Source organism: Podarcis cretensis (assembly GCF_951804945.1).
Source record: "Podarcis cretensis genome assembly, chromosome: 8".
NCBI lineage: Eukaryota > Metazoa > Chordata > Lepidosauria > Squamata > Lacertidae > Podarcis > Podarcis cretensis.
This window is the reverse complement of record NC_137177.1, coordinates 28,427,724-28,448,068: the sequence shown is the minus strand read 5'-3', so window position 1 is coordinate 28,448,068 and position 20,345 is coordinate 28,427,724. Positions and strand designations below refer to the sequence as shown.

The 20,345-nt window shown below is 43.8% G+C and overlaps 1 protein-coding gene across 1 annotated transcript in view; it reads right to left on the bottom strand.

Annotated features, from left to right (window-relative positions):
* Window positions 1–20,345, bottom strand: part of CRYBG2 (crystallin beta-gamma domain containing 2) — a 66,790-nt gene that overhangs the window by 35,147 nt on the left and 11,298 nt on the right. The window contains exon 3 of the mRNA XM_079986579.1: window positions 17,397–18,529. Within this exon, the coding sequence (XP_079842705.1) occupies window positions 17,397–18,529 (1,133 nt within the window). The remainder of the gene's footprint in view (window positions 1–17,396; window positions 18,530–20,345) is intronic.

Below are 20,345 nucleotides of genomic sequence, written 5' to 3'. Positions count from 1 at the left end.
TTAACAAATAATACCAGTAATAACAATACCCCATGAGGCAGTAAACAATCAAACAAAACAAGAAATGTAATGGCCCCATTTACACTACACATTTGAAGCAGTATCAGTTCACTTTAAAGTCATGACTTTGCAATTACAATTCCTAGGGTGATTTAACAATCAATCTCTTTTCCCAGGGAACCCTGGGAATTATAGTTCTGTGAGGGGAATTGGGGTCTCCTAACAACTCTCAGCAACTTTAACAAACTACAGTTCCCAGGATTCTTTGGGGGAAGCAATGACTTTTTTAATATGGTATGATGCAGCTTGAAAGGTGTAGCACAGCTGGGGCCTGGAACAGAAGAAGAAGAGTTCTCAATAAAACACTCAAGCTAAAAACAACTATATTGTGAATTTAAAGGCAAATAAGTATGAGAACAGGTCCTAAGCATTTGTAGCTGGGAAGGACATTGCAAAGCTGGGGTGCCACTAGTGACAAAGCCCAATATTCAGTCACTGCCTGAGTAGCTACAGTAGTAAATGAAGTACCCAAAGAAAGTACATAAAAGAAGAACCAGACCTTATCCTCTCTCTTTCCTATGACTACTTACATTAGAGATGGGGAACTTTTTTTAGACCAAGGGCTGCATTCCCTTCTGGGACATCTTCCGAGGGCCACATGCCAGTAGGGGGCAGCACCAGAGGCAAAAGTGGGTGGGGCAATGAATGTAAATTGATCTTTCTATGATAGGTTCATTTCTACACACACACACACACACACCTCTCTTTTCTCTATCCAGGCAAGCATCCACTCAAAGTTCAGGGGCACAGTGCAACCTGGCAAAAACATACAAGAAAGGCATGTAGCGAAACCAGTAGGGGGTGTGACTCAAAAGGAGTTATGACCTAGGGAAAGTCTCAAGGGCCTAAGGTTCTCCACCCCCTGATTTACAATTTATAATATTCTGTTATATTTTGGGCGTTTCATTAGCAACAGAGTGGGGAAGCAACAATCGTGAGGGTTTTTTGTGCAGGTTTGGCATCTGGCTTTGAATCAAATGAATGTCAATTGTTGATTCTCAAGGTTTCTTGTTACGGGACAGAAAATGAAAAGCATTCAGCCCTGCCAAATTTCTAGGCTGAAGCATAATAAGAGCACCTTCCCAAGTTCTGAATGAGTCTGTCAAAGGAGGGAACACGCCTTGCTGCCCCGGATCTCAGTTTGCCAGAAAGATTGGAATCTTCCATGCTTCAGCATTGCAGAGCATGAGATAGGCAGGAGAAAGATCAAGAGCTGCTGGCAGATCTTAGAGGATCAGCAAGGGTTTCTAACTACTCCTGATTGTTTAACACGAGCAACGACAATATAACTTTTCCCTGCCTAAATGAGGCTGATGAAATGACGGAAGCTAAGCAGGGGTGGACTGTTGTGTGAAAGGCCTGTGAACAGTTCTGATACTGAAAACAAATTCCTTGGCTCAGATTGTGCTCAGAGGCACCCTGTTCTTTAATTCCAACTGAATGCCTTTGCACCTGTCTCTGGATAATAGATATTCAAGGTCTGGTACAAAGCAAAATGGGTCTGACAAGTCTCCCCATCTCTGATTTAGAGCAGACTCTCAATAATCAGCGTTTCTGCAACATGCCATTGACGTAATAATGCTGCCTTAGTGGTGGACTCATACTGGACCATGCACACATATTATTGTGCTTGATTTGTTGCACTGCAATGTTTCCTCAGTGTAGTTGCATTATCAACGTCTGGTGCACTATAGTGCAACAAAAGCAGGGGGGAAAATAACTCAGAAGGAGCATTAGTGGTAAAGAAGGTTACAGGATTTCAGGAGGAAGCTAAGGGGCATGCACTGACCAGAAGAAGTATGACTGTCCCAGACCTTTTGCAGGCAAACAGTACTGAAAGCTGCATTGTGTATAACTGCCCTCATATACCATCATGAGCATGAATAATCTTGCATGCACAATAAACAGGACACCTAGAGGCCCCAGTGCGGCACACCCAAGCTGGGGGGCAGTGCAGCATATTTTAACCCTGTGCAATGTTCAGGGGAGAAGTTACTATAGCACAGAGTAGAAGTGACACATATACATTTGTATATGTGTGGATCCCACCGTCTAAAGCTTCATGATGTTCCCCATCAAGAGCATTTTGCTGCGCCCAGGCTCAGCTCCCTAGAAACCCTGTCTCAGCACTCTGCAGTATCTTTGGGAAAGGGTTGAGATTAGTTCATCTCTGTGGGAGTTGCTGAGTAATTCCTGCTTGATCTATGGGTGCCTGTGCAATTTGGGAATGATGTGATAATGGGCTTGCCCCACTTATTTCCATAATCCTGGTGTGTGGGTGTTTAGCACCTTTTTGATCACTCAACAAGCCCGGGGAAAGCAGGGTAAATATGAAGGTCTTCTCACTCTTCAAAAGCTAATCAGATTTTTAAAAGCTAATCTGTAAAATCCTAACTTGCCCCAGATGACTTTGGGCCCAACCACCCAAATGTGGAGCATTTGCCCCTTGTGCATCCTTTAATTCTCCCTTCTGCATACAACGTTCACAGGAAACAACTGCTGTCCCAAACTTTCTTCCCAATAAATCAAGTTTTCTTATCCTCGGAAAACCCAAAAAAGACATCTGCTCCAGTTTAAAAGCACTCCAGCCAGCTTTCTGTGAATGCCTTTGTCCATTATTATTTTTTATATTTAATGCAGGTGTTTTTGATGTGGAGTAGCTTATAAAGAGGGGCGGTTGCTTGAAACAGCAAATAGAGGGAAACGGGGAATATGGATGTGGAAACTCTGGATTAAAATCACATTCAAATATACAACATGGACTGCCACTGCCAGGGGACAAACTGATTTTGTGGGCAAGTCTTGATCGGCTCGTAGATTAATAACAATTTTTAAAACCAGTAAGAATACCCTGCCCAGTATCACTGCTCCTTGGAAATGAAGGAGCCTTTTATGGGACATATCTTATCTGAATGTGTATCTGTATCAGATTTATATAGCTATGGTTACATTTGAGTTTCTTTGATGATGCTTGGTAAATAAGGACTCTTTGGTCCATCAGCAGCAAATCATTCCTGGGAAGCAGCCCAAAACAGAGGGCTGTGTGTGGTGTGTGTGTGTGTGTGTGTGTGAGAGAGAGAGAGAGAGAGAGAGAGAGAGATTTCACTTATGCAAAGACAGCCAGTTGCATGCTAATTAGATGGTACTAATTTCTGTCACCGTCACAAAGATGACCCAAGAAGTAATAGTGCAATTTCATCTGATGGCTTCCAATTTCATGTCCTATGAATCAGAATGTGGCGCACTAAATCTTATTTCTGTATCAGCCTTGAGGAAAGTCAGGTCGAAGGGCCAAACCCGACAGTTAGCAGTTTTGTGAATTTAGGCTTGCTATAGGTCCGGTAAATTGAAAAGAAAGAAGCCTGGGGAAATGTCGACAACGTTGTTTTTGCCGATTTTCCTTTAAAAAAATAGCTCAGAAATGTCTTTTTTGCGGTTTTGCAAAAAAAGTTCAACAACCCTAGTGAATTGTTTTTAAAAGAGTCAAGAGCCCCCCCTACACACACACACACACACACACACACACACACACACACACACAAATGGAGCGTTGAATGGGGGGGAGTACTTTTAACACTCCCCACCCAACAGATACTCTGCAGTCTGGGAAAGGCTGTGGCTGTGTTTACACTCCTTCCCCTGCAAGTGTTCCAATAAAGATTGGTCCCCTGTGCCTGCTATTTATCTTTTAAAAACCCCAAATCACCCTATTGCTGCTTGTCTGAAAAGTGTAATGAGTAACGTAGCCTCAAGAACCTGGCCTATTTGCTGGGTGGGAGTGGGAGGAAATTAAGAGAGTTTTAATGGGCAGTCAAGATCAGTGTTCTTCAACTTTGCGTCCTCACGTATTTTTCGGATTTCAACTCCAATCATCCCCAGATGGCTTAGCCAATAGCCAGGGATTGTGGGTGTTGTAAGTCCAACAATATATGAGGATCCAAGGCAACCAGGAAGAAAAGCTTGACAAATATTAGATCTCTGTCTTTTTTTAGCCCATATATGACTAATGCAGGGTTGTTCAGAGAGGTGAGCAATTTTAATAGATATGAGGAAGCTGTGGTCCTCCAGCTGTTGTTGGACCCCACTCCCATCAGCTTCAGCCAGTGTAATCAATGGTCAGGAGTGATGAGAGCTGTAGTCCAGCAACATCTGAAGGGAACCAGATTGGCTACCCCAGTTTGGTGTCTGCATTGTTTTCTTGTGCTTAAGTCTTTGGTGGTTTTGCTGACAAGTACCTTGCTCCTGGCATAAAGGTGAGAAATAAAATGAAAGCGACTCATATTAAAATTGTGGCTTTGGCAGAAACCACCAGTATCAGGGAGAGTGGTGTTCAGATGGCGAGTTGGTAGAGCAGTACACTCCTTATATAGCTCAACAAAAGTTTGGAAAGAAAATGTATGTGGGAGAATTTTGAAAGCACATACAGTTGCCTACTTTTTTTGCTGGTTGTAATCCCATATGTTTAACTCTCTCTTGTTCTCTAAGCATGAAAAGAAAAAGCTTCTTCTGGCAGCTCCAGAAAAAAGCAAAACCATGACAGGGGACACAAAAAGAACATTTCTAGGTGAGAGATGATGGAGAGTGTTGCCCAAAGTAATGTAAAATTTCATTTTTAATGCTTATATAAAACAATTACCGTATTTTTCCTTCTATAACACGCAGATTTTTTCTCCTAAAAAGGAAGGGGAAATGTCTGTGCGTGTTATTGAGCGAATGTGTGGTCCCTGGAGCCAATTGGTGCAAGGGGAGGCAAAAAAAAGCAGGCAAAAATCAAACCGCGCGTCTCCTAGAAGGGAAACTTGAAAAGAGGAAGCGGCTGCTTTCCGGCATTCTGCCTCAGGGTCTTACTGCCCACCCATCTCTGTTTCCTTGCTGTGTTTGCTCAAACGGAACAAAGAGCAGGGAAAGCCCCTCCCCTCCAGGCAAGCAGAGGGGAAAGCTGAAAACATGCAGGAAGGAGAGAGAGAGAGCGCGCGAGCTGGCTGGCTTGGGTGGGTAGGTGAGGGAAAACTTTTGCCTTCCTTTCCTCCCTACCCCTCTCCTGCATTCTTAGCCAGCTGCTTCTCTGCACACCCCTCTCCTGCTCCTTGTCCCTTCTGTGTTTTTCCTTCCCTCCCCACTTAAAATGTGGTTAAAAAGCATGGATCTACATGGATCCTCAGGATCTTTGCATTGGGTCAGCCCAAATTCACCATCAGATCACATAACATGTCCATGGCTACAGCCTGCCCCCCAAAAACCACACACCCACTGTTGCCTGGGGCTGCAATGGTGCAAAAACGTGGTTAAAAAGCATGGATCTACATGGATCCTCAGGATCTTTGCATTCAGTCACCCCAAATTCACCATCAGATCACATAGCATGTCCATGGCTACAGCCTGCCCCCCCAAAATCACGCACCCACTGTTGCCTGGGGCTGCAATGGTGCAAAAACGTGGTTACAAAACATGGATCCACATGGATCCTCAGGATTCTTGCATTGGGTCAGCCCAAATTCACCATCAGAGCACATAGCATGTCCATGGCTACAGCCTGCCCCCCAAAAATCACGCACCCACTGTTGCCTGGGGCTGCAATGGTGCAAAAACGTGGTTACAAAGCATGGATCCACAGGGATTCTCAGGATTTTTGCATAGGGTCACCCCAAATTCACCATCAGATCACATGTCTGTGGCCACAGCATGAAGCACAAAAATGATACATCCACTGTTTCATTCAGAATGTTTTTTCCCTTGTTTTCCTCCTCTAAAAACGATGTGCGTGTTATGGTCAGGTGCGTGTTATAGAGCGAAAAATACGGTACTACCTATTCATTTATTACATTTATAGCCTTCCCTCCTGCTCCACCCCACCCATAGTTATCCTAGGAAGTATGGTAGTTTATGCTGAAAGCTAGTGATAGGCCCAAGCTCCCTTAGGAAGCTTCATGGTTGACTAGGGATTTGAACTCAGGGCTCTCTGATCCTAGTCCAACACTCTAACCTCTATTGCACTCTGGCTATCAATGTATAGAATTCCTTCCTTCTTTTGCATCTGGTCACTGTGTGTGTGTGTGTGTGTCACCCTTTTTAGGTATACTGAGGCCACTTAGAATAATAATGCAGAGTACACAGTTTTAATGTCAGATTGCTGTAATCTTAAAGACAGCTTGATGTAGATAAACTAATACCTTGAATATCATTTCTTGACAGCTGCAAGAATTGTGCACACACCTAACACAGCCAACCTGAGTGTCTAGTACTGATCATCAACCGAGTGTGCACTGCATAGCATGTCGAAATTCAACTTGCAACAGAGTGCAAATGAGTGTCTTCATAAGTCTACTTAATTATTCCCCAAGTGCTTTGGCAGAAGGCAAGGAGGCATAAAGTGCCTTGCCTGAGTTACAAATGACAAATTGCCTGCCAGTTGGAGTGTGGTGGAGTCTCCTTCTTTGGAGGTCTTTAAGCAGAGGCTTGACAACCATATGTCAGGAGTGCTCTGATGGTGTTTCCTGCTTGGCAGGGGGTTGGACTCGATGGCCCTTGTGGTCTCCTCCAACTCTATGATTCTATGATTCTAGGACAGCACTTCATGCATCAAGAATTAGATCCTTGTTCACAAAGGCTTGTGCCAGCATAGATTTATTAGCATTTAAGGTGCCACAACATCTTTGTCGCTTTCCAGTTGCAAAGTTAACACTTCCAAAGAGTTTGGGCGACTACTTGACTGAACAGCACCTGCAGGCTGATTTCAAAACATTTTTCCTGCTTTTTGTTTCCTTATGGGAATATATTTAAGCCCAAACCTCACCTTAAAATACAAGATGAACATACACCCCCTTCTCCTTCCTCTGCCATCTTCTCACTGGCAACATGTAGATGAGAAGCTCATTCAAGGCAGAAATCTGTCATTTCTGCTTACGAAACGCTTCAAAGCTTATATATATACATGGACGAAGATGCATAAATGTTTATATAAAAAGAAATCACTAATGAGTTTTACTCAACAGGCATTAGGCTGCAGCAAGAACCAAGAGTTTATTACAACTTATTTGTTTTTAATTTATAAGCTGTCATTCCATATCAAAGGATCCTAGGGATTGCATGGGATAAATATTGCAGCCTAGGACTATTTACCCCTGCAGATGTTATTAGCCTGGTGAGGGAGCATGCCTGTATGATCCTCTACATTCTGCATGCAAACACATTGAGAGAGGGCACTTATGGATACAGGTGCACTGTGGGGTCCTTTTGGGGTAGTGGTTCAGGGCCTACATGTATCTGCCTTCCCCGCTTTCAGAACATGTCTGTTTAGAAGTAACAGACATATTGAGGCAGCTACATGGTTCACTACCATAGGGTCCACTTAGGAAGGTGGGAGACATAATTCCCCCACTAATGTTTCATACCACGTGATTTTTCCACAGGATATGCTCTTATGGGCTCACTGGTTCTATACAATGAGGGATTGTTAGTACATAGTATGTGTCATTTAAGACCTTGAGGACAGACCTGTTGGGAACCCAAACAAGAACTTTATTGCCCCTCTGCAACATGAACAAAAGAGGAACACCCGAGTCCACAAAGCTAGCAGCCGAGTCCAGTGCCATCTAGTGACTAAACTATATAATGTCACTATCCACTTAGTATGCCTGCCCACGACATAAAATGTTTTTGCTTCAGCAACAAAAACAAAAAATGATTGATGGTAACATTGAAGTAGTTATTATAAGGAGGTAAAGAAGTAACTATGACAAATGTTCTCAGATTTGACTACACCTTCATGAAGAGGACAGCTCAGTGGTAGAGCATGAGACTCTTAATCTCAAGGTTCTGGGTTCAAGCCCCACGTTGGGCATAATATGCCTGCATTGCAGAGGGTTGGACTAGATGACCCTCATGGTCCCTTCCAACTGCACAATTCTACGATTCTAGGAACCTTCTCTCAGTCTAACCTACCTAATAGGACTGTTGTGGGGATGTGATGGTAGGGAAGAACCACATACATTTCCCTGAGCTCTTTGGAAGAAAGGCAGGCTACAGATGTGTAATTTATAAATAATTCTTTGTGACTAACTCCACAGTCACTGAAAATCAACTATTCTTCTCCAGACACCTGTTGCCTGTTGCCAGTACAACTCAAATGTTCAAAAATCAGATACCACAAATAATCTGATTAGATTACAAATGGATGATTAAAAAACAACAACACTTTGTTCTTTTCTTTTATGTTCTTAGTTTTTAAGGTACGCACTCCAGTTATGCTTGCATGTACCCCTGAGGGTGAAAGGATGGCTTTGCTCTTTTAATTAAAGCTACAATTCCCACGATTTTATCCAGAATCCCTGGGCCATAAATGCTGGTGCTTGCAGCCTCCCTGTAATAATCTGGATGGCCATTTGAAATCCACGGTGTGTTCCTCAGCCCTATTATAAAGAGAAAAGAATGAATCTTCCTTCTCCAAAAGTATATGGTCCTAAATTGGAAACATGCTGTGATCTTTACTGACCAGTGCAACAGCTAGTAATTTGCCCTGTGTGAGATTCTACAGTAGATGTGTGTTTACCTTGGAATTCTCTCTGCGAGTGTAATAAATGTGTGGTGATATATTGCAATGAAAAAGAAGCAGGCAGGAAAGCATCATTTCACCTTGAACCAGAGCAACAGCGTTCAGTCACAACAGCACTGAGGATGAATGCTCAGTACAGGCCAGGCATTGTCTAACCTCCATGTAAGCTTTGTGCAAGCAAATCAGGATGAATGGTCAATGAACAAGCTGCCTGGAGCAGCCCAATGTTACATATGCCCTCCTTCTGCTCCAGGACTTTCATGCTGCTCCAGCTGGGCAAGGCAGGGAATGATACCCTGAAGCAGCGGTCAGACCAGGATGCTGCATCTGGGTCCCTGGAGGCCCTGCCCTAGCCTAGATCCATCAACCTTTGACTGGATTGACCTGCTCAGCCAAAGGGGTTTTGCTGAGGGCCTCTATTTATACATATAACAAACAGAGTACATATAACAATCTGAAGCCACACAGGCCAGCTCTGCCCTCCTCCAGCTGCTTCTCCTCTAGCAGAAATGTAATTTCAATTTCCATTCCAATAATTAACAATAGAAATAGTATAAACATCAGGCCAGCATCAACATGTTAACCAACCACAAAACCGGGACAGCACCACTGGCAGGGTTGGGGGGAGGAAAAACATCCAGGAGTTTGAAATAGGATTTATTCCAGGTCCAATTTATTCCAGATGTGTTCGGGACAAATTCTTCCTCGGGGCATTTTTTTATCAGCAATTTTCATCCAGCATGTGGAATACTATCGAGATTCAGGTTTGTTCTGAAACACATTGAGCCTGTAACAAAAGTTACTTCAAGTACCTGGAGTTATTTGCTCTTTCCTTTTTTCCTAGCCTCAGCATTGGGCTTCTTCAGACCCACTGTGTCAACACCTGCCTGCATTTACTCCCCTGCCCCCAAGGACTGAACATTGGGTAGCAGGAATTTAGCTGATGGTCGCCATTTTGTTTCCCTCATAATTTACCACATTGGTTCTGGAAAAAAACAAAAGAGCCTCTCAAGAGCTTTGCTTCTCTTCACACTTTAAAAGGAAATGGGGGTGAGGAAGCCCACCACTCTGCTGCGCTAACCACCATAATAATTAATAATATTTTTAATATTTGTACCCCACTCATCTGATGGGTTGCCCCAGCCACTCTGGATGGCTTCCCTCATATACAAAAAATAATTAAACATTAAACATTAAAAACTTCCCCATGCAGGTCTGCCTTCAGAACTTAATAGGCATGAACTTAATGGGCAGCAGTGACAGCCCCCAAGCCATTCATCCTAAGCCCTTTGGCCATTTTCCTCTGTTGGGGATTTATATTATTATTATATTATATTATATTATATTATATTATATTATATTATATTATATTCCACCTTTCCCCCCAGAACCAGGACTCAAGGCAGCTTACAAAAATTAAAACAAACATGGCTAAAATAAAAATGCTAAGATAATAGTTAATAATTGAACAACAATGGAATTAAAACAATGTATATACGGTATGTTAAAACAGAGATAGTAAAAAGAGCACAACACTATTTAAAAGCCCTTTCCTTAAAAGCAGCCAGTTCCCAAAGGCTGCCAGAATAAAACAATCTTCACCTGCTGGCACAGAGGGAGCCAGTCTAGCCTCATGAGGAAGGGAATTCCAAAGATATCAGGGTGCGCCACAAGCCTTTCATTCATTCCCTAAGATCACTAGCTGAGTAGTGGAGGACATGGCCAGTGTTGAAGTAAGATTCAGCTGCCCGTCCAGCTGGCTCCTACACATGGCTGCCATCTTGTCGTTTGCCACAGGCAGCAAAAGGGCTGTAGCTCAGCGGTAGATCACCTGCTTTGCATACAGAAGTTTCAATCCCCAGCATCTCCAGGTAGGACTGGGAAAAGACTTCTCTCTGAACCTCTGGAGAGTCACTGCCAGTCTGTGCAGACAGAACTGAACTAGATGGGGCGGTTCCCTCATTGCGAGAAGTAAAGCTACAGGGAACCAGGCAGAGGGCCTTCTCGGTAGTGGCGCCCGCCCTGTGGAACACCCTTCCAGCAGATGTCAAAGCGATTAACAACTACCTGACATTCAGAAGACATCTTAAGGCAGCCCTGTTCAGGGAAGTTTTTAACGTGTGATATTTTATTGTATTTTTGCTTTCTATGGAAGCTGCCCAGAGTGGCTGGGGAGGCCCAGCCAGATGGGCGGGGTATAAATAATAAATTATTATTATTATTATTATGGACCAATGGCCTGACTCATAAGGCAGCTTCCTATGCTCCTGTACCCGAGGACGTTTTGTCCCATTAAAACTGGAGTGGCTCTGAATAACAAAAAGAAAGTACCGTAGGTTCAACACTTGTGGTGTCCCACTGCAATGTCTCACTCTTCATCGGTATGTAACGTGGCTCAGCAGTTACCCACAACACCGAAAGCTTATGCCCAACCACATGATAATAACAGAAATATAATGTTGCCACAGAAAAGCATTTCCACAGGTAAAACCACGGGACAAAACCAGCTTCTTACTGAGCAGCCTTCTGTTCTTCATCACCTGACTTTGGGAGGCTCAACCAACATTGGTTTAAAATCATTCAACGTTTAATTAAGAATGCAAGAACAAAAAAAGAGATCTTACTGCGTCAGGCCAGTGGCTCATCTGGCCCGGCATACTGTTCTCACAATAGCCAAACAGATAATGGGAAGCCTGAAAGCAGGACCTGAGTGCAATAGTGCTTTCTCCTCCTGCAGTTTCCAGCAACTGGTATTCAGAGACATACTGCCTCCAATGGTGGAGGAATTGCAAGCGTTAAGGAATGAGATGCAGGGACTGTCAGCTTCCCCCCTGAAATGCTAGTTTATTACATGAGGTGAGCGGTTTATATGGGGGACATGTGACCTCTAATCCTCCAGAATACTACCATCTCAAAGTCTGCTACTTCATTCTGTTGAATGTGTAACACAGCCCATAGGAATGTGTGAACTATTTAAGCTAAGTCAGTCCATTGATTCATCTGTCCAGCTCTCCAGGGTCTCAGGAAGAGGTAATTCCCAGCACGGTGATATCTGTGAACCACAGCCTTTGTACTTGCAGGAGAAAATTTGACTGGCTTGCTTGGTAGAACAATATCAGTGCTATCCTTTTGGACGTTTGCTTTGTCTCTGTTACATTTCTGATATTTAGATATCGTTGCATATGTAGCCAAAATGGCACCCCCACCCCACCCCACATACACACAGGAGGGGGGTCATCTGGAGGCTCAGGGATTTGCAGAAGTACCAGAAAACCACAACCATTTAAACAAGATGGGAGGGAGGATTCTATCAGAAAGACCCGGTGAGAACTGAACATGCTCAGTGGACACAGAATACTGACTGACTATTGTGATGGTATGTGTGGATAATTGGGGAGAGGGGAGAATGAATGCCATATCCTGGAAAAGGGCATATCTGGCTGGTTGGAATGCTGAACAGGAGCAGTCCACACTGCAACATTTTGTTGCAGATCCCATTTGTATCAATAGTCTAAAATATGGAATGAGGGACATAAGAACTGGAACAATTAAAGCACTAATATATACTAGGCTATTGCTTTTTTTAAAAAAAATCATGAAGTAGGTTCCTAGTCCTTAAGGTTTAACACCCAAGGGTGCTATGTTCTGAACAGTTAGTGTCTGGAGAACAAATGTCCCCCACTTGCTTAGTTCTACAGTGGTACCTTGCAAGACGAATGCCTCGTAAGACGAAAAACTCGCAAGACGAAAGGGTTTTTCGTTTTTTGAGTTGCTTCGCAAGACGAATTTCCCTATGGGCTTGCTTAGCAAGATGAAAACGTCTTGCAAGTTTGTTTCCTTTGTCTTGCAAGTTTGTTTCCTTTTTCTTAAAACCGTGCATTCAGGGGATGCAGTTGTGACTTGACTTCTAGGAGCAACTCATAGCACGTGGTGTGGTAGCCTTTTTTGAGGTTTTTGAAGACTTTGGTGATTTTTGAAGCTTTTCCAAAATCCGTGCTTTGCAAGACGAAAAAATCGCAAGACGAAAAAACTCGCAGAACGAATTAATTTCGTCTTGCGAGGTACCACTGTATATCTTATTTATGCCCTAATCTTTTCTTACAAAAAGGATATACTATGATTCTGAAGATTGGGGGCTAGAAATATGGAAGCTCTTGGCCCTGTGAGCTGGCTGGGAGGTGGTGAGAGGGGGGAAAACATGGCCATTGAGAGTTTGGCACCTGCCAAATGAAGTCAGTACCAATTATGCACAAGCAAAATATGCCATAGAGCCAACAGACTTCCGGCTGCTGTCTCCTATTTAATATGGCCTTTGGCATCAGACAAGTTGCCCAACCATGTTTCAAAATCAGGCTGATTACAGATTTGCGGATACTGAAGTGCTAGTGAAGTGGAAAATTCAATAGGTGATATGGAAACAGTAGGGAGAAATAATATCATCCCTCTCTAGCACTGTGGCTTTAATTATTATTATTTTTACCTTCAGTTACCCCTGAATTCATTAGCTGAAGCTGAGGAACCTCTGAATAGGCACACACTATAATGAGCTATTCACAAACTATCCAAGTGTATGGATAATGTTGTAATACAGGTCAGTTATAATAAATAAGGCACCAGACTTATTAGTTTCATCTGGGTGGAGTCAGGCATTTCCTGTGTCTGCTCTGCTCTCCTTGGACAGAGGCACTTAAGTTCTTGTTTAGCTTCCTGACTGTTATGTCCTCAACGCCTTCCATGACATTCAGAACATTGCAGGGGATGCTGGAGAAATGTTCTCGTCCTTACATGCAGACCCCATCAGTACTAGACATTTAGAGCAGTAATCGTACTACTTTAAACAGTCATGGCTTCCCCCACAGAATCCTGGGAGCTGTAGTTTGTTACGGGAGCTGAGCATTGTGAGGAGACCTCTATTCCCCTCACAGAGCTACAATTCCCAGAGTGCTGTAACTCTTGATCCCTCTTCCTCAGAAACTCTGAGAATTGTGGCTCTCTGAGCAGAGTAGGGGTCTCCTAACAACACACAGCACCCTTAACAAACTATGGTTCCCAGGTTTATTTGGGAGAAGCCATGACTTTTCAAAGTGGTATGATACAGCTTTAAATGTATAGTGCAGATGAGGCCTCAGCTCATAGAAGACCCTTGTCCTGACCTTTCGAGCCTCGCCGCTGTTTTGCATGAACTGAGTGTGTTAAGCTGGAATACCCCCAGCCAACACTGTTCTGTGGATGGATGAGGTAAGTAAAGGAAGGTTAGCAGTAGTAGTCAAGGCATCCTCCTAGGAAGCTTCTCTGCTATGGAGCTCCCAGTAAGCTTCAGAGGAGTCCCCAAACTCCACAGGACACAGTTTGGAAACCACCGTTTTAGCAAATACTTCCATAGCCTTGGGGAATGCTAGCAGAAAACGTGGCCCATGAATTTCTGCATCCCATTTCCGTGGTCTCTGGTACCTGGTACGTGGTCTCTTGCTTGCCCTGTCTGCAAGCAATATTACAACGCCCTACTCCGCCATGCAATGAAGCCCATGTTAATCTGCTTTTACATATACAATTAACTAATGTGTGAGAAAGCACAGGCATTAATATTTAGTGGGGTTGGGTGTGAGCAGTGAATAGAATGCCAAGGACCTGCTGAAAAGGAAGGGAATCTGTTGCAATCAGACTTTTTCAATGTGTAAACTGTGTCAGCCTAAATATATCATAGGATCACTGAGTTGAAAGAGGCGTGGGGGCCATTTAGACTACCCCCCTTCTTTTTTTGCAAAGCTAAACCCATTCAATAATAAAAAGCTCCCTTACACCAAGGTGTCCCATTCGCCCATAGAGCTCAGTTCTGACAACACTGACTGGCAGTGGCTCCCCAAGGTACCAGGCAGCACTACCAGAACCAGGGATCATCCGCATGCAGTCCTTCCATGATCTAGGAACTTAGATTGTCAGTCTGAAAGCCAATTGCCATTATACTCAATTCACACCGCTTTGGAGCATTTTGGGCCAAAAAGCAGCTTGTGATCTAATGCAAGCAAAATAAAGGAACTGACCAGAAGGCACCGTAAGTACAGAGAGAATGGAATGCAGCTTTATATTGTGTACTCACAAGGCAACATACGTGCATTAGCATATAAGTAGTATTTCAGAGTGTTGTTCCCCTAGCTGTGTGTAATGATGGTGGGGGTGGGGGGGAGTACTCAGATTTTTTTGATATTATTGGCACCTCCATGATGCACGCATGCACGCGCACACACACACACACACACACACACACACACACACACTACATAATGACCAAAAAAATGGAACAAAGCAATTTTGTTCTGTGGATGTAGTGGGTCAGACTAAGACAGAGGAGACCAAGATTGAAATCACCACTGAGGACTCATTCAGACTTCTTTTTATCACATTTCTAGGCACAAGTCCGTGCTTTAAAACTCCATCTCTGAGCCCTTTTTATTTTTTGCCCTAGTGCTTTAAAGGTCAGTGTGGATGAGCCCTTGACTATGAAGCTCACAGGCAGGAGGGATGGGGGGAGAAATCTTGATTCAGTTCACCATTTAAAGACAAATCTATCGTAAATTGCTGCAGAAGTATGGAGAACTGAATTTAAGAAAGGGAAACTGAGAGAACTGAAATTGGCAATTCCTTCCAACCTTTCTGGCCAGTCAGCCTAATCTGCTTCAAAGGGTTCCTGAGACAATAAAACAGGAGGGGGGGGTGCAACCATGAAGCTTGAGCTTTTTGGAGGATGCAAATCTAGTAAAGAATAAACTTTGAAGTGTTTATTTAAGGCAAACTTTGAAGTGTTACTTAAATTATAACATGTGTGACACGTTTTAAAATTAATATATAATATAGTTCACTTGAAGTGGCCTAGCCACTGTAAACAAACACAGTGACCTGGAATGGGCAAACAAACATCATCCCACAGTAATGTTAATCATACTAGCAAAATCTAGGGCATGCTTTCTGGTTGTCATCTATGCATGTATTCAAGGCACCCCAGGTTCCAAGCAAAGGCAGTGATCCTAAGCAATGGTAGCCTTTAAGGTCAGCTCCTGAATCTTGCTCTTGTGCAGGTGGGATAGGCAGCTTCCTATGCCCCTATCAGGTGGTCAGTAGGGTAGCATTGGGAGAAGGCACCAGAAGACACCTTGTACAGGGTTTCCTCCTTAACTGACTTCTGGTGGAGTAAACTGGGGAAATGACCTACACCACACCCCCCCCCCCCAACACACACTTTTCAACTGATTGCTACATCTCAGAGACTGTAGTCAGGCGACCCTGCCTTTATTAGGTGTTTGTCATGTGAGAAAGGGGTTCTTATTTCAGACTATATTTCTTGCCCATCTTTCTCTAAAAGCAAAGACCAAGGCAAAGCCTTTACTCTTGATTTGGAACGTTTGAGCTTGAGTGCACAAGGAAATATTCAGTTTTAACTGATTTTAATATTGCACTGTATTTTATATTGTTGTAAATTACCTGATTGTCTTTAGTGCTCTTGTAAAGGTTATTCAGAAATACATGCTTCCCCATTCATGCTGTTCACATCTCCTGCCTGGTGTATGACAAATGCTTGCTACTGGATAAAACTCTTTTAAAGAGCAGGGCCATGTTCTCTTGAAAAAGGAGAATATATCTGCGCTTTTCACCATGCTTTACTTTCCAGTTACTTTGTAGGTGGAGGGAGCAATAAAGATGGTGAAAGACTATAACAAAATAATTGCTTTTGTGAATCTGACTGGAGTCATGACAGACACTGAACTGAATTAAGTATTTACATTTTAAGTGATTAACAGTGCAATCCTATACAGAACATGTCTTCTCAGAACAAGTCCCATACATTTCAATGGGGCTTACTTCCAGGGTAGCAGGTGGATAGGATTACAACCTAAAGTTAAATAAATTCACATATTGTGAAGCCAACTTCTCATTGTGGGTGCCTTGCCAAGCTACTTCAGGAAGTATGAAATAATTTTTATTCCTTAAATGATAACTTAATACACAGAAAGCCTGTCTTTTTTCATTTACATTCCTAATTTAATGTATTTGGGCTTCTTTGATAGAAAGGATGGAATAGAAAATTTAATAGTATCAATTTCCAGGAAAAAAAACAGCCTCACAAGAAGCAGCATACCTTTCATTTGCAGACCTGTTGCTTCAAACTTGCCCCAGTGACTATAATCCTAAACAGTTACAAGAGAGCAAGCCTCAATGAACTCAGTGGGAGTTACTTCTGAGTAAATATGTGTGGAACTGTGCCACACAGCTGCACTGAACTTCCCTGTTGATGAAAACCTTCGAAAGAGGAAGCCTTCCTCACCATTTTAAACACAATTCTTTTTCTTTCCCCCTTCAGTTGTGTGGTAGAGAAATCCCCTGGATGACGGCATTACTCTAGCCTTCAGTCAGATGAGGGTGGAAGCCCAAGCACGGAGGTCAGGGAGGATCCAAGCCTTGAATCCTGCTCATTCCTCTCCATGACCCTGAACTTTGCTGTCTGGACCATCAAACAAGAGAAGCTATTAACAGCGCCTTTCCTTGACCCCCTTAAGTTCCTGCCCCCATGCAGCGTGCTCCAAAGACTCTTCTCTCTCTCTCTCTCTCTCTCTCTCTAACGCAAAACTTCCCACTTGCATTGCTGCAGAGCAAAGCATGCAGGGGAAAGAACAGACACTCTGGCTCCCTTTCTCTTTGCCAAGACATGTCTCTCAAGCTATTCTCAGCAGCTCAGGGCTGGCTGGCACACCTGCTGTAGTGTGAGGCTTCCCAAACCTGTTCCCCCACGTACCTGTTGGCTGGGGATCCTACTGCTACGATGTCTGTCTCTTTCGCCAGCACACCATCCTCCGAGTGCAGTCGATCAGTTTCACTCTGGTCTGCCTCACCCACTCCTGGGCTGGTCTCTGATCCCCACTGCAGCGCTGCTGGGCTCCCAGTGGCAAGAGTCAGTATTGGCCCGCACACCTTACAGGTTCCCACCCCATGCAGCCCTCTGCAGTTTTGAAATTCCTCACTCGCTGACAGCTGGGTAGCCGGTCCGGCTGGTTCCTGGTGACGTCGCTCCTTTCTTTTCTCTAACTCAGCAACCCCCAGAGAAAGTGTTTCCTCCCCAGACGGGTGACACGACAGGCTTCTTTCACCACAACTGAATGCGGGTTCTGCTTCAGCCCTCTCCGCCTCCTTGGTCATTGTAATCATTATCTCATAGCAGATCTTTGGGGCATTCTTGCCCAGGCTGATTTTAATGGCCGAGGCAGAATCTGCTACCTCCAGAGGCTGATCAACAGGTGGGCTTGCTGTGGCCGTCTTAGCATCCTCTGCACCACTGACGTTCTCAGAGACGGACTCTCCAAGGCCACTGCTGAAGCTCAGGTTCTCCATCTGTTCTGTAACAACAGGGTGGGACATCCCCGTGGTCAAATACCCTTCAAATACACTTTCAGTCCACTCTGAGGCAGACTTGGGGGCCTTGCCGTTTTCTTCCAGGACTGATGGGAGCTTGAGGGCTTCTCCTTTCATTTCGGGAGCCGCTGGGCAGCACAGAGAAGAATTACTGATGGTGAAAGACCCTTCCCAAGAGCTTCCATCTCCCCAACAAAGCAAAGAGTCAAAGGATGTGGAGGGTTCTGGGCTGGTCCCTAGAGAGTGTGTTTCACTTAGCCTAGATGAAGGCTCAGGTCTCTTCTGCTTTTCAGATTGATTTTCAGCAGGATAAAAATCAGCCCTGCTCCTCATATCCATGTCACTGCCAACAGCTGGTCTCTGAAGCCGCCCTATTGACCAAGGATCGCTTGCCAGGTGCCCAGGGTGCTGAGAGAGTTCAAAATGGCTACTCTGTCGCTTGTGCCAAGTGAGGTTCCCAAACTTGCGCAGTAGGCCATTCCTCCACAAATCAGGCTCTGAATAACTGAGAGCCTGGGTCTGCAGGATGGAAAAAGAAACTGTGAGAAGACAGAGACTGTGAAAGAGGTGTGGGACAGAAACCCTATACATGCAACAGTTGAACAAGATTATATATGTTTGGGTTGCCTGCAGCTTTGCAAAAAGATCCACAACAGTAAGTAGCTTGTATAATATTTTACTAGCCTTCATCCCTGAATTTGTCAGTGTTATTAACTTTTGGCTTAAAAGGGGAGAAAGCCCAGCAGTTCTACAGCTTTCCAGCATGATTACTTGGAGGCAATTTTTATGAACCATAGGTGACTAGACTGATGTATTTTTACAAGCTTGGCAGCATGTTATTTGCTGAATGGAAATGCCTGTTTAAAAAGTATAAGTTTTGCAGTCTTTATCAAAACAAAGCATACATAAACACAGAATGCAAGAATAGATACCAGCATTAACTGCCCCTTCCATAAATCCCAGATGTAGAAGCAATATGAATAAACACTGAGCCAAAACCACTGAGCCAAAACCACTGAATCAAAATTTCCAACTATAATAAATATTTTGCCTTATACTTGTCTAACTTAGACTGATCTTGTCCATCAATCAAACAAAAAAATGGAAACTAGTTATCCACAAATTGTTTTTATGCTATTAATTAAAATATTTATAAACTGCCCTTCAGCGCAAATTCTCAAGGCGGCACATTATAACAAGTTTATGAACAACAACATGAGCCTTTCAAACTACTAAAAGCCATTAAAAGTCAATCAAAAACAAACTTTGGCACAAGTTAAAAGATAATGGAAGAAAGTTCCAAACCTGAGGTGCCACCACCAGGAAAGCCCTGTCTCTGGTAACTACCTAGCTCACCTTAGAGTGGGGTGGAGGACTCAGAGCTGGGCCTCTGGTGATTATCTTAGACACGGTTGGATCCTCTGACTGGATCCAACAGCTGATGCATGGGGAGCTCAGTCCTGCTTGGTCACTATATCCCACCACATTCACTGGCCAATTTTGACAGGCAGGTGGGATTTTCCTCCTATTAATCACCTGACATTGATATGAAGTAAGATATTGACAGGTGCTGGTCCTGCGCTCCTGCCAACTTTGGCCTGTGGGGTGGGAGAAGTTAAAAGATTTGGCCCACCAGGCCAAAGAGGTTCCCCACCTCTGCTGTAGTAGTTTCTGTTGTCTGTGGAATGTTCTCCCCAGGAAGGCCTGCCTGGTGCTAACTTTGTGGCCATTTTGGCGCCAGGGAAATATGCTTTTGTTTTCCCAGCACCAAAGACTGAGTGTTCTTACTCTGTTTTTAATTAAGCTTATGTATTTTTATTGCTATACAGTATTTTAGTCGTCTTGTAAATTGCTTCAGGACCTTTTTGTTGTGGGAAATTACTCATTGGTTCAATAAACCTAACCTAACAAATAGCCATTAACTCTAATTCTAGCTTTGCTGTTCTGGAAATGCCCTGAACAGGGATGGCCAAGATATTTTCCTGCCTGAGGAGAAGGACAATACGGCACTCCTCTTTCTATATACAAAAGGCAAGCAGGCTGGCAGTCAAAGCTTACTACAATACTGATGACGGGACAGCATCTTCCATTGGGCCTGAGGAAGGCGGGTTCAGGAGACACAGGGAAGGCCGCGTGACACTCACAACTCTGTCTCCAAAATCTTGGCACTCTCTCAGTCTCCTGGCAGCTGCAAACCAAAGCAGCTGCTTCACTCTGCCTAATGGGAAGCAAACCTTTGCTGGCCCCTGGGAGAGGATTTTAAATTGCAGAGTAGACCCTTAGGGCAGTTTTATACAGTCAGAGAATTTCATCGGAAATGGGAGCAGAAATTGCC